The 14,175-nt window shown below is 39.8% G+C and overlaps 1 protein-coding gene across 2 annotated transcripts in view; it reads left to right on the top strand.

Moving 5' to 3' along the window:
• The first annotated feature begins 4,208 nt into the window (after positions 1–4,208).
• Positions 4,209–14,175, top strand: part of CYP20A1 (cytochrome P450 family 20 subfamily A member 1) — a 34,789-nt gene continuing 24,822 nt past the window's right edge. Inside the window, exons 1-5 of one of the 2 annotated variants that reach the window (XM_016208885.2) lie at positions 4,210–4,382; positions 8,962–9,011; positions 9,549–9,715; positions 13,067–13,209; positions 13,931–14,098. In XM_016208885.2, the coding sequence (XP_016064371.1) occupies positions 4,311–4,382; positions 8,962–9,011; positions 9,549–9,715; positions 13,067–13,209; positions 13,931–14,098 (600 nt within the window). In that variant the 5' untranslated portion in view covers positions 4,210–4,310. Of the gene's footprint in view, positions 4,383–8,961; positions 9,012–9,548; positions 9,716–13,066; positions 13,210–13,930; positions 14,099–14,175 lie in introns of both variants that reach the window. The other variant, XM_016208886.2, reaches the window with a different exon arrangement.

Raw genomic sequence — 14,175 nt, 5'->3', positions numbered from 1 at the left:
TCTGGTTCCAGTTACTTCATCTGTAAAGTAGCAGTTATTATGATGGCTTAGGGATCAAACGAAGTAATGTTAAAGGACTAGAGGTGAAAAATAATTTAAGATGAGGTTAACATATTAAAAAATCATTGCATATAATTCACCATATTAACAGAAAAAAACCCCATATAGTCATCTTAATATATGTAGGCAAATCAATTGACAAAAAGTCATGTGTTTAAGATAAAAAGTTCTCAGCAAACTAAAAATAGAAACTTTCTTAATGTAATATAGGGTATTAATGAAAAGCCTATAGCTAACATAATATTTAATGGTGCAAGACTGAAATATTTATTCTTAAGATCAGGAACATGGCAAGAATACTTGTTTTCACTACTACTATTCAAATTGTACTATAGGCCCTAACTCGTGCAATAAGGCAACCCCCCCCAAAAAAAAAACCACAACACATATTGGAAAAGAAACAATAAAAGTGTCATTTGTTGCAGTTAACATGATGTGTATGTAGAAAATCCTCAGATACACACACACACACACTATTGGAACGAATAAATGAGCATAGTATAGACACAGGATTCAAGGTCAGTATACAAAAAGGTTAGAGTTCTATACACTAGTAATAAAAACTTGAGATTCAAAACAATATATTTGAAAACTATGAAATACTTAGTAAATGTAATAAAATATTTGCAGGACTACACAATATTGTTGAGAAATTTTGAGGAAAAACGAAATGAGATTTGAAGAAACTAACTGAAAAACTGATTCTAAACATTATATGGAAATGCAAAGGATCCAGATTAGTCAAAACAATTTGAAAAAGAAAAACAGAGTTGGAAGGTCACACTCCCTGACTTCCAGACTTATTGTAGAGCTACAGTAATCCAGACATAGGGAGAGATGTAGCTGGATGGAAGAAAATAGAAGCCCTTTAGATATATCCACCCAGACATAATGAACTGATTGTCTACAAATGTGCCAAAATAATTCAATGTGGGAAAGAACAGTCTTTTCAACAAATGGTGCTAGAACTCATCCATATAAAAAAATGATGTCCCCTTTACAAACGAACTTGAAGTGAATTATAGACCTAAATGTAAAACCTACAACTATAAACTTATAGAAGAAATCATAAGACTACATTTCAAAATCTTATGTCACAGCCGAAGAATCTGAGTTTAGGAAAGCTGAATCTTTTAGAGTGGGCTGCAAGCAAACCTGCCTGACCTTAGTCCTGGAGGGAGCCCTTATTATTACTGATAAGCAGACTTGCCTTCTATTCCAGAGGGAGTCTATCTCTGCCTTCCTAGGTTTGCTGTACAAATCCTTGGAAAGATATGTCCAGAACTCAGTTTCTCAACACTGGCTATCGTCAGCTAGGTCTCATCAGACCACAGACCACAGCGTAGAGGCAGATCTGAAGTATACCAGATCTAACAACCAGTTACACCAGTGCTCTTTCCTCAGCTAACACATTTGGTTTTTTGGGTGATCCTGTATGATCAGATGGAGGAAAGAAAAAAGCCTAAGCTTGATTTATAAGTGGGATGGCTTAGTATGTGGATAAAGGTAAAAATGGGTAGCAGCTGAATTGAAGCCTTATTTATGGGCAGTCTTGAAAGATGGTGGCAAGTCAAAACCATTTCAGTGGGCAGATCTTCAGTGGTGTACCATGTCATTCACATAGGGTGAAAAGAGAAGAGGCCCAAGGTGAGTATATATGGAATTATGGGCAGTGATGAAAGGCCTGGCCAACTGGTCAGAGGCATGAATGGAAAAAAATTTAAGATTGAGGACAAAAAGGTCTGGGACATAGGTATATAGACAGACATATGGGAGTGGGAAAGAAATATGAAAATCTTTTAATTACCTATTAACAGCCAACAAAGAGCACCTACTGTGAAAGAGGCACTAAACAATCAGGTGGACAAATCAATCCAGTTCATGTCAGGTTGTCTCTGCCTTGGCTGCTCCAGAGCTGGCACAATGGGTACAGGAAAGAAGTACCCATAATCGCAGAAATGGAGACTACATGGGCTCGGCAGCATGAACTCTCCACTTACCAAGGCGGCTTCTAGCTACTGCCACCACTAAATGTCCAATTTATCAGCAGCAAAAAGCAATGCTTAGTGCTGATAGAGCATCATTCCTCAGCAAGACCAATGGGCAAACTTGCTGGGAAGTTGGCTATTTTTCACCCTTTCCATTCTGGAAGAGCTAGAGGTTCATTCTCACAAGAACAGACATGTGTTTTATGTAGGTTTGCCTTTTCTGTCTACAGGGCCTCAACCAGCACCATTATCTTAAGGACTTTGAGTATATGATTCACTGGCAAGGTATCCCATATAACATCACTTCAGACCAATGGGTACGCTTTATAGTAAAGAGGTGTTGGAGGAAACCCATGACAGTGGGATCCACTGATCATATGACATACATCACACACAAGCTGTCATCCTGATAGAGCACTGGAATAGGTTGGTGAAGCATCAGGTTAGAGGCTATTACTCTGTAACGGCGATTTTCAACCTTTTTCATCTCATGACACACACAAACTAATTACTGAAATTCTGTGGCACAACAAAGATTTTTGCAGATACGACCAAAAAAATAGGTATAATTTTAATTCATTCACACTGACTGGGCTGTTGTCATTTTTTATTTGACAATCTAAGGGAAAAGAGGTCAATGTCCCTGACTAATCAGATATTGCATGTTTTAAAAATTCTTGCTGCACACCAGTTGCTCTATAAGAATGAGGTGCTATCCTTAAGGATTTACTATTCTCATTAAGTCAAAGCCTTTAATATGGTTCTATGGCTCCAATTAGAACAATACATAGATCTGGGAGTGGATGTAACAGTAGTACCTCTGACTTTCACTCCTAATGATCCACTGGGAGACTTTGTGCTTTCCATTCCCACAAACTCTGGGCTCTTCATAATAGGTCCTAGTCCCCAACGGGGCACAGAAAACAGCAAGAATTCCATTCCAGCTCTTCACAAAGAGGATATGTATTTTAAAAAATGCTTGATAGTCATCAATCACATCACTACAGTATTTAAATTCCTTTTTCTACATTTAATAGAGAATTTCAGAATGTGAATATTTACATTAAATTTCTTATAAGAAATTTAATCCTTTAAAGTGAAGGTAAATATTTTAGATGTCAACACAAAAATGTGTGAAAGTATATACATGTATATGGTTTTTCAAAAATACTTTTAGGAAACATTTAGGCAAAAATTTGAAGAACACAGGAGGTTGTTGTACAGGTTTAGAGACTCAATCTCTAAAATACTGTGCCTTGCTCAACCTCCGTAATTTCTGTCCCTTTTTCACAGACTCTCAAAGTTCGGGGGGTCTCAGGCTACTTTAGGACTAAAAGGGTCAATTTAGGACTACAGGGGGAGTCAGTGCAGATATCCTGGAGGATGCTGGCTAGGGCTAGAGTTACTAGCCCTAAATGCAAAATTATGCATTTAAAAACCTGATATTTACTGTTTTGAAAACCTATTTGGAACATGTTTTTGATGGGAAATGTCTTCAAAATCCAAAGAAAAGACTGAACCGTTCCTGGTGTGACTCAGTTGGTTGAAGCATTGTCTTATACACCAAAAGGTGGCGGGTTTGATCCCAGTCAAGGCACATACCAGGTTTCGGCCTTGATCCCTGGGTGGGGCATGTACAGGGGGCAACCATCCATGTTTCTCTCTCACCTTGATGTTTTTCTCTCTCCCCATCCTCTCTCTAAAAATAAAAAATAAACCATCCATTCATGATTAAAAAAAAAAACAACTTTAAAAAAATTCCAAAGAAGAGATTGAAAAATAAACTTGAAACACATCTGTGGGCAGAGAACGAGAGTTAAAAGTAGAATTTCTGCCTAATTAAATCTCATATAGCAACGTTTTGTTACGTTTGCTATAGATGCCAAAAGAGTTGCCTGAAATCAAGAATCAATAAAAGCACAGTAAAAACATTTTTTTCCAGTAAGTCCCTCGGCAGCCCGGGAGGCACCCCCTGCGCCCCAGAGGCTTCATCGTCAGCCTGCTGGAAGAGGCGCCGGTTGGGGCTGAAGGCCGGGCTCCGCTCCCCTCGAGAACTCCGTCCCGAGGCCGGGGGCGTGTCCTGAAGTCGCGGCCTCCCCACCCCCGCCCAGGGTTGCGGCTCCGGGCCTTGGCCACGCCCCCAGGGCCCATTCGCTCGCCCGGCCCGCGGGAGCCTAGTGCACAAGCTCGCGCCTCAGGTCCCGCGAGGCTGAGGCGCCGCCGCCGCGCCGGGAGCCGAGACGTGGCTCCCGCCGGGAGACCATGTTGGACTTCGCGATCTTCGCCGTCACCTTCTTGTTGGCGTTGGTGGCAGCAGTGCTCTACCTCTACCCGGTAACCGCTTTCTGGGCCCTGGGAGGCTCCGGCCGCCGCCCCAGCCTCAGCCTGGCCCCCGTCCACGTCTTTCCGCCCGCGGGGGGCGGGCCTAAGGGGAGGGTTCCCGCCCCGCCTGCTCCCGCGGCCGCTGCGGCTCCCGGGCCGCGTTCGGAGCACGTGACGCACGGGGCGCGCGGCGCAGCGGGGCCGAGAGGAGAGCCCGGCGGCCCGGCGGCTTCCCAGCCCCGGGGGCGCAGCTCGGGCTCCGGGGAGCCGAGGACAGCCCGCGGGGGCGGGGGCGGGCCGAGCTCTGGGGTCCGGCCTGCCCGCGCCCTGTCGGGGCGGGTCGCAAGTACTTTGGGTGACTCTGTGGCGATACCTCTGCCAACCCCAAATTTCTGTGCGGGAGCCCCTGGGTGCGCCGCTCCTTCCTTCCCGAGGATGCTCTCGGCGCGCGTGTTTCTGCGTGTGCGTGCGCGTGCCGCCTTTCCATCTGCCTTCTGTCTGAGCTGGACTTGGCCTCTGCGCTTTATCCCGAATCTGCTGCTAGCGGTCTTTCTCCACTTGCCACCGTCAGCCTCGGAGGGTGGTTCTGGAAACAGGAGGAATGAATCATCTTTAAAACGGTCAGCAAAGCAAGGGGTTGGTTTGATAGCAAAAATTGTGAAGTGGCTGAGCAGCAGCAAATACATCCCTGAGACTGACGGAGCACCTTACATCTGGGCAGATTAGGCTGGAATATTGCAACTACTCATCTGGAATTCCTGGCGTATCTTAATTACTGAGAAGCTACAGTTAGGGCCCCAGGTGTTGAATTTTTGATAATCTTTATATGAGACTGTGCTTTGATTAGCCGATAGGAGCAATACGGTTTATTCTTTCAGCCAGATGTGTGCCAGACAGGGTTTTATGTGCTGGGGATACAGCAGTGAGCACCTACACAGCAAGTTCTTGACTGACAGAATTTAGACTTTAGTGAGGGGAAGCAGACAGTATAAACAAATAACATGTAGTATGTTAGTGTTAAGTATTACGGAAAAAATTAAGTTGGGTAGGTAGGATTGCTATTTTTTAAAAAAGTATATCTTTATTGATTTCAGAGAGAGGAAAGGAGAGGGAGAGAGAGATTGAAACATCAGTGATGAGAGAGTCATTGATCGGCTGCCTCCTGCATGTCCCCCGACTGGGGATCCAGCCCGCAACCCAGGCATGTGCCCTGACCAGGAATCGAACCCCAATCGCCTGGATCCTAGGTTGAAGCTCAAACGCTCAGCCACGCTATTTTTAAGTAGATGGTCAAGAGATAGGGAGACATTTGAGCAGAGACCTGAAGGAGATGAAGGAGCAAGCCCGGGGTATCTGGGAAAGCTTCCCAGGCAAAGAGCATAGCAAATGCAAACCTTTAGGGGGAAATACGCCTAGTGTGTTCCAGAAAAACAAGGAGAACAGTGTGGCTGCGGTGAAGAGACTGGTCAAGAAAGATGCTTTCCCAATTATGGGGATGAAGGGCAGATTTTAGTTGTAGGCCATTTAATGGGTAGCTTTTTTACTCTGAGGTGAGAAGCCACTGGAGGGTTTTAACAAAAGAGTGACATTTTAAATTTAAGGGAGTTAAAGTTTAATTTTCTTAAATTTTTAGAAGAATAATTTTTTTGGCTGCTACATTAAAAACAAACTTGTGGGCCTGAGGCAAGGGTGGAAGCTGGCAGAGTAGTTAGGAGGCTATTATACTTTTGGTGAGAGATGGTGTTAGCATGGACTAGGGTAACAGAGTTGGTGAGAACTGGTGTATAACACTATTCTGTGAAATTGTCCCAGTATTCAAAGATATCAGTTGTATTTTCTGTCCTGCGAAGATATCCGTTCTGGATCCATCATCCTTCCCCTGTCAGTACTGGTTACCTACCGTCTCATTGGATTGCCTAGTTCTTACTCTTTTACTATTGCTGTAGGTATTCTCTTCAGCTGTATTGGATACCCTCTTTCCTAGATGCCACATGATATCCCCTCCTTTATTTGCTACAGTACATCATTTTCCAATAGCTTCCTAAGAAAGTATGCATGGGAAATACATTTTATGAGACCTTGCTTGTTTGAAAATCTTTTGTTCTAGCTTCACACTTGAATAATAGTTTGGCTTGGTATAAAATTCTAGGTTGGAAATAACTTTTCTTTAGAATTATAGGTGCTTCCGCCTCCCCAGCCTGTTGTTCTTGAGGAACAATAATGTGGAATCTTTAGGTCTCCTTCCAGAAGGATAGTAATCACAGGAATGGAAAAGGACACCTAGGGTTGTGTCTATAGAGGACCTGTATCCTGATCTATTACTAGCTGTTAAATTATTGAGTCTTACCCTGCCTTTCTGGTTACTGAGTGCAGTCAGATTGCATTTTGTAGGAATCTTCCTCTGCAGACCCCCAGACGTGGCCTCACAGCTATGTCAATTAATCACTCCTCCAACAGCTTAACACTTTAAAAAAAATGGTTGAATTTTCCATCTACTGTTGTCTCCTCTCTCATTCTCTTTATCGTTGTTTTTTCCTTTTTTATTTCTTCACTTTCATTTTAGTGGGATTCCAGGAGCAAGACATAAATGAATGTTAGCAATCTACTGTGTTTAACTAGAAATCAGGAAACTTGTTTCAGTCATTAATAATTTCAGCCTAGAAAATAAAAATAGGATTTTTTTAAAATACTCACCCGTGGATATGCTTTTCATTGATGCTGGAGAAAGAGAGGGGAAGAGAGAGTGAGAGTGAGAGAAACATCTATTGGTTGCCTTCCATACCGGCCCTGACCAGGAATCAGACCCACAACCCTTCGGTATGTGGGGCGACACTCTAACCAACTGAGCCACACCAGCCAGGGCAAAAATAGGATTTTTTTTTTATACCACTGACTTTATCTTTTTCAAGTTATGGGGTTCCTCCCCTCCTTTTTCTCACTATTTGTGATATTAAACTTGAAAAATATTCATTATTAATGAGACTATAGGACAGAATTACACATTGTAGGTTTCACTGTTATCATTTAAATGCAAGGTACACATACTGTTGTCTAGATAGCATTCTTATAGTAATTAGTGGAAACCATAAAACTCTTTAGTTAGTACCTTTCAACCTAGAATTTCTCTTTTAGCATACACACTCCAAATTAGGAAGAAAGGTGCACAGAGGTTTTCATAGCACTACTTACAATAATGAAAAAACAAAAGCTAGAACAGAGCCCAGGTGTTTAAAGTGGTAGAGCAGGAAAATGATTAAGCAATTCTGGCTGTATGGTGGAACATAGCTTAGCTTTTAAATGTTCAAATAAATAAGATTCCTTTATTTACATAATGTTAAGTAGAACATGTCAAATAAAGTCTGATTCACACTAGTAAAAATTGACAAAATTCAGAATTGATTCTGGAATTGAATATTTTAGGTTATTTTTTCTGTAAGTAGTTTATTTACAAATTATTTTATAAAAGTCTTATTATAAAAGTGATTTGCTTGTTGTAAAATAAAAAGTAGCACTGACTCCAAACACAGCAACCATAAACCTGGTAGAAAATTATAAAACATAAAATTCCCCAAACTTCTTTCTAGTTCATTTCTTTTTTTTTTTTTTAAATATATCTTTATTGATTCAGAGAGAGGAAGGGAGAGGGAGAGATAGATTGAAACATCAATAATGAGATTGTCGTCATTGATCGGCTGCCTCCTGCACTCTGCTGACTGGTGATTGAGGCTCGTAACCCTGGCATGTGCCCTAACTGGGAATCGAACTGCGATCTCCTGGATCCTAGGTTGATGCTAAACCTCTGAACCATGCCTGGGCGGGTGCCCCTAGCTCATTTCTTAAAGTTTGTCATTTGAACAATTTGCTGTGAATTATTTTATTTATTTCTATATCAGACACCTCCCTATGGCCCTGATAATAATACTAAGCAAAAGATGACTATCATATTGTGTTTTGGTAAATTCTTTGACTAGAAAGAACTATTTTAGGAAATCAAACTATTTTAAGCATGACATTGATTTATTTTTTAAGCGAAGCTAGATGGGACCATATATAGATACTGAACAAAGAAAAATATGCTTGATTATGTATTAATTTAGGTAGAATGGGTGTTAAATTCTTTAAGCCCCTTAGATTAATTGACACAGAGGAAGAATATTAAGATAATTCTTTTAAATACAAAAAACCTGCCCAACTGGCATGACTCAATGTTTGTGCATGACCATTATGATCCAGAGGATCGAGGTTCAATTCCCGGTCGGCACATGCCCGGATTGTGGGCTCGATCCACAGTGGGGGGCGTGCAGGAGGCAGCCAGTCAGTGACTCTCTCATCGTTGATGTTTCTATCTCTTTCTCTCCCTCTCTCCCTTCCTCTCTCTGAAATCAATAAAAACATTTTAACAAATAAAATGAAATAAATAAATACAACGAACCCAGTTTTAGTATTTAACGTAGAAATAATTCCTGAGATTCAACCAAATTGGAAAGCCAATATTTAAGGTACTGCAGATGTCTTGGCAAAACATGTCTGACTTACGGGACGTATGATAATTCATTATACTAAATAAACTATTTTAAAACTTTTCTTTAAGGCTTCCAGACAAGCTGCAGGAATTCCAGGGATTACTCCAACTGAAGAAAAGTGAGTAATTTTTTTTGAATCAAGTAGAGTCAACTCAATTTTTGGTATGCGAACTAAACCAAATTTTTAGATTACTCAGTTTATTTAGTTCCTTTATTTACTCCCAGTTTACCTCTTAGCACACAACCTAAACTTCGTTAAGAACAGAAAGGAGGGCTGTATAAATCAAAACCTTTAATTGCTTTCATTTGCCCTAACAGTGAAAGTTGAATCTGAGCTGATGTTTTTCATCAGCCTATGATGATGATTGCTATCTCAGAATGAGCTGCTGCAAAAATTGGGTTGTTTTTAAGTTTCTAAGTCAGATGTTTCTTGTGTACCTTTCTTATTTGGTTTGAAGTGTTATGAACTCTCAAAATATCAGACAAATCCGTATCTAAGTATATCTTTAGAAAACAAGTCAAATATAATTGAGTTTTGGATTTTGCAGTAATTGAATTTCATGTACTTTTGGTCTCATCTCTTGACACAGTCAATTGCTTTTTTGATTCTTCCAGGGTCAATTGATTATTTTGTCAAATGTTGCTCTTTTCTCAGAGATGGTAATCTTCCAGATATTGTGAACAGTGGAAGTTTGCATGAGTTCCTGGTTAATTTGCATGAGAGATATGGGCCCGTGGTCTCTTTCTGGTTTGGCAGGCGCCCTGTGGTTAGTTTGGGCACTGTTGATGTACTGAAGCAGCATATCAACCCCAATAAGACAGGTAAGTTTAATTTTCTTTCTGATTAGCTGATCCTTCTCTTTTAAGAATAGCTGTCTGTAAATAAAGAGCCATACATTGTTCGTGGATAGGAATAGCTAACTTGTTGAATGCTTTATACTGTGTGCCAGGCATTGTGCTGAAGTTTTTATGTTTATTACCTGATTTAAGACACGGTATTATAAAATGATTATTTTTTTCATATATATGTAAATTATATATGTATTTATATATAAATGTATAATTAAATCTGAACATAAATTTTTGGGGGAACCTGATAAAATAGTTCCAGGGTACATCTGGAAGAATATATGTACATGAGCAGCCAAGAAACATCTAGGAAAGAACATTAATGAGGAGAATACCTCTACCAACAGACAGAACAGTGTATTATAAAGCTAGGTTAATTTAAAGAATCTTTTATTGTGATACGACTAGACAGACTAATGGAATAGAGTAAGTAGTCCAGTAGACAAGCCGAGTATATATGATAAAGATAGCATTTTATGATGAAGGAGAAAGCTAATAAATGGTATTGGGAAAACTGGTTAGCAATTTGGGGAAAAAATCTGCCTTATTCTTTATATCAAAATAAATTCCAAATGATTAAAATATGGAGTCATAACAGTAATAGAAAAAAATAGTTAAATATTAAATTTTTGAAGGTGGTGTTGATAAACCCTCTCTTACCATGATATGAGACCTAGGAGCCATCAAGCACAAGTTGGATAAATCTGTCTACATATAAATGAAAAATTTTAGTATAATAGAAACACCTTGAAAAAGATGAGAAAGAGAAATGGGAAAATATTGGCCACTCATTACTATACGTAGTGTGTATTAACTGAAGACTATACACGCACACATATTTTAATCCTCACCTGAGGATATTTTTTCCATTGCTTTTTCAGAGAGAGTGGGAGGGAGAGAGGGGGAGAAAGAGGGAGAGAGAAACATGGATGTGAGAGAGCCACATCAACTGACTGCCTCCCGCACTTGCCTGACTGAGGGCGGGGAGTGAACCCAAGACCCAGGTACATGCCCTTGACTGGGAATCGAACCCTCAACCTTTCAGTGCGCAGGCTGGCGCTCTAACCACTGAGCAACACCAGCCAGGGCTAATGACTATATTTTTGTAAAATAAAAAGGTATGAAAAAATTTAAAAGAAATGGGAAAACTGTTTCCCACCCATCTATTTATAAAGTAAATAAAAACTAATAAGAAAGCCCAGTCTGTTGGTTCAGTTGGTTGGAGCATCAACCTGTGCACCAAAAACGTTGTGGGTTTGATTCTGACAGGGCACAAACCTAGGTTGTGGGTTCAATCCCCCATTGGAGGTGACTAATCAGTGTTTTTTTCTCAAACATCGATGTTTCTCTCTCTCTCTTTCTCTCTCTAAAATCAATTAACATATCCTCGGGTGAGGATTAAAATAGAAATTATTATATAAATAAAAATTAAAAAAAAACTAATAAGAAAAAAATAAAATGCAATTGTAGAAAAATGGGTAAAAACAAGGTAATTGGGAAAGAAGAAATATAAATGGCCAATAAGCAAATGAAAAAATTTCAACCTCACTAATAATCAGTAGTATGCAAATAAAAATGAGTTTTTCCCTACCTGACCAAAGAGATGAAAATACTGACAAAACTCATTGTTGATGAGGGAATGGAGAAACATGGAGTATAAATGTTTTACAGACCTTCTGGAGAGAAGGTTGGCAGTGACATTTGACTTAGCAATTATAATCTTGAGGAATTTATCATGAATTGATATCACATAAATGACAAAGACATTAGCATTATTTATAATAAAAATTTGAAGCAAATACTTATCAGTGGCTGCATGAAATAATACTTTTAATATTACCTTCAGGCCTTAATATGATGATACAGATTTATTTAACTTTGTTTACCAAATACTTGTATAGCAATTACTATATGCCAGCACTATTATTCTAAACCTTTTATAAATATTAAGTTATTTAATTCTCAGAGCAACCTTATGAAATAGGTGTTATGGTTATTCCCATTTAACACAAGACAAAATTGAGGTTAAGAGAGGTTAAGTGATTTGCCCAAGGTCACACCACTAATTAGTGGTGGAGCTGGGACTTGAAGCTAGGCAGTCTGGTCTAAGCTTTCCACAACATAGAAAGATGGCTCTGTCAGGAAATACAATGCTGAGTAAAACCAGATGTGGCCTCTGCTCCTGTGGAGATTATAGTTTAGTGTTGGGGAGTGGGGGAAGCATGTAAAGAGCATTGAAGTGATCACACTAATGCACTGAGACAAGTGCCCTCACAACAAGGGACTGTAGTGCTTTGTGAAATCTGACAGAATTTTCTGTCTGTCTCTGTTAAGAAATGTTAACAGCTCTAAAAAAAACCTCAAATGTTTAACACTGAGCATCTCTGTGGTGTGATTTAGATATATTTTATTTTCTTTTTTAGTTGTTTACCAGGACAATGTATTTTTGTATGTGTGTGAAAACAAAGTCATTAAAGAAACGCTTCAAATAATGAATAAAGGAGAAAAGAAACTTTTGAACTCAGCTAAATAATTTTAACTCTTAACACTTGACGATTACACAGAATTATCAATTTTGCTTTAAAATCAGTGGAATGAGCTTTTTGTTGTTGTTTTTGTAAATCCTCACCCAACGATATTTTTTAGAGAGAGTGGAAGGGAGGGAGGGAGGTAGAGAGAGAGAAAATGTGAGTGACACATCAATTGGTTGCCTCCTGCCATGCTCCACCCAGGGCCAGAATGAACCTGCAACCCAGATCCCTTCACCAGAAATTGAATCTGTGACCCTTCGGTCCTCAGGCCAACACTAACCATGGAGCCACACTGGCCAGGGCATGAGTTTTTGGGGTTTTTTTTAGAAGTCAAAGATAGTATTGTCTTGTAGGTAGAAAGTTTATAGTGGAATTCCCTTGTTAGGATATTGTATTCTTTTTTAAAATATATCTTTATTGATTTCAGAGAGAGGAAAGGAAAGGGAGAGAGAGAGATAGAAACATCAATGATGAGGGAGTCATTGATCGAGCCCACAACCCGGGCATGTACCCTGACCGGGAATCAAACCCCGATCTCCTGGATCCTAGGTCGACGCTCAACCACTGAGCTATGCCTGGCGGAGCAGGATATTATATTCGTGACAATTTTCATTGCCTCTTTAACTTTTGCTATTTAGGAAAGACACTTAAAGGAGTTGTGGAAAAAAAGAGTTGCCATGCTTTCAGCTGCAATCCCAATCCCATATTTCCCTGATCTCTATGTCCTTTTGCTGAGGATTTTTTTTTTTGAGTGATTGCTTTGACTTAGAAATGTTTAATTTGTCTGTTTCAGTGGACCCTTTTGAAACCATGCTAAAGTCATTGTTAAGGTATCAATCTGGTGGTGGGACTGTGAGTGAAAACTATGCAAGAAAAAAATTGTATGAAAATGGCGTGACTGATTCTCTGCAGAGTAATTTTGCTCTCCTGCTAAAGGTAAGTTGATCAGTAGTTTGGCCCGGTGATAGTGTTTCTGTTTTGTTTTGCAAATCAACTTGAAACCGGACAACGATGAGTCCGGGCTGCCTGTCAACATTTGAGCCAATTAAGCAGAAACAAGGTTTAATAGTATATGAGTGTTTTTTATAATAATGCCGGCAGTTTGGGAGAGCAGTTAGGTCATCCTGAAAAATCTGCTCTACCTCTCCCCCGCAAGCCAGCTGCTTATATTGGGTAGAAGGACAAAGATTACATGGGAAAGTAGGAATTACAAGCATGGGGAAGTAGACAAGGTATAATGCTAACAGGTTACAGGCAATGTGGGGGTCAACAAGGGTGGGTGCTTCTGGAAATTCCATTGTTTCGAGAACAAGGCTGTTAATCTTCCCATGATGATAGACTGAATTTCAAAGTTAACTCCCACGTCCCAGGGAGTACAACTCTCAGCCAGGTTAGAATGTGCTTTCTCAAATCAGAGCAGAACAATCACGGTTAACAGAGCATGATTAATATTTCTTATAGCTATAGCTAAAAATCATGGTTAAAGAGCATGATTAATATTTCTGCCCCTAACAAACCCTTTGACAGAATCTGAATATGAACCACTGAGGATATATAATTTTACGGGGAGCCTATGTTAGCCTGACACTGTGAAATAAATCTACTTGAGGAATTTTTCTAAAGCAATAAATCATTGTGGTTTTCCGTTCTCTTTCAGCTATCAGAAGAATTATTAGATAAATGGCTCTCCTACCCAGAGTCCCAGCATGTACCCCTTTGCCAGCATATGCTTGGCTTTGCTATGAAGTCTGTTACACAGATGGTAATGGGTAGTACATTTGAAGATGATCAGGAAGTCATTTGCTTCCAGAAGAACCATGGCACTGTAAGTCTAGGATGAAATTTAAAATTATTCTCTCATTGAATTGGATAGTTAAATAATGTAGGCTTTGCCTTTCAAGA

The sequence above is a fragment of the Miniopterus natalensis genome, chromosome 8 (genome assembly GCF_054644295.1).
Source record: "Miniopterus natalensis isolate mMinNat1 chromosome 8, mMinNat1.hap1, whole genome shotgun sequence".
Taxonomy (NCBI): domain Eukaryota; kingdom Metazoa; phylum Chordata; class Mammalia; order Chiroptera; family Miniopteridae; genus Miniopterus; species Miniopterus natalensis.
The sequence above is the reverse complement of the archived record's forward strand: the minus strand, read 5'-3'. Positions and strand labels throughout refer to the sequence as shown.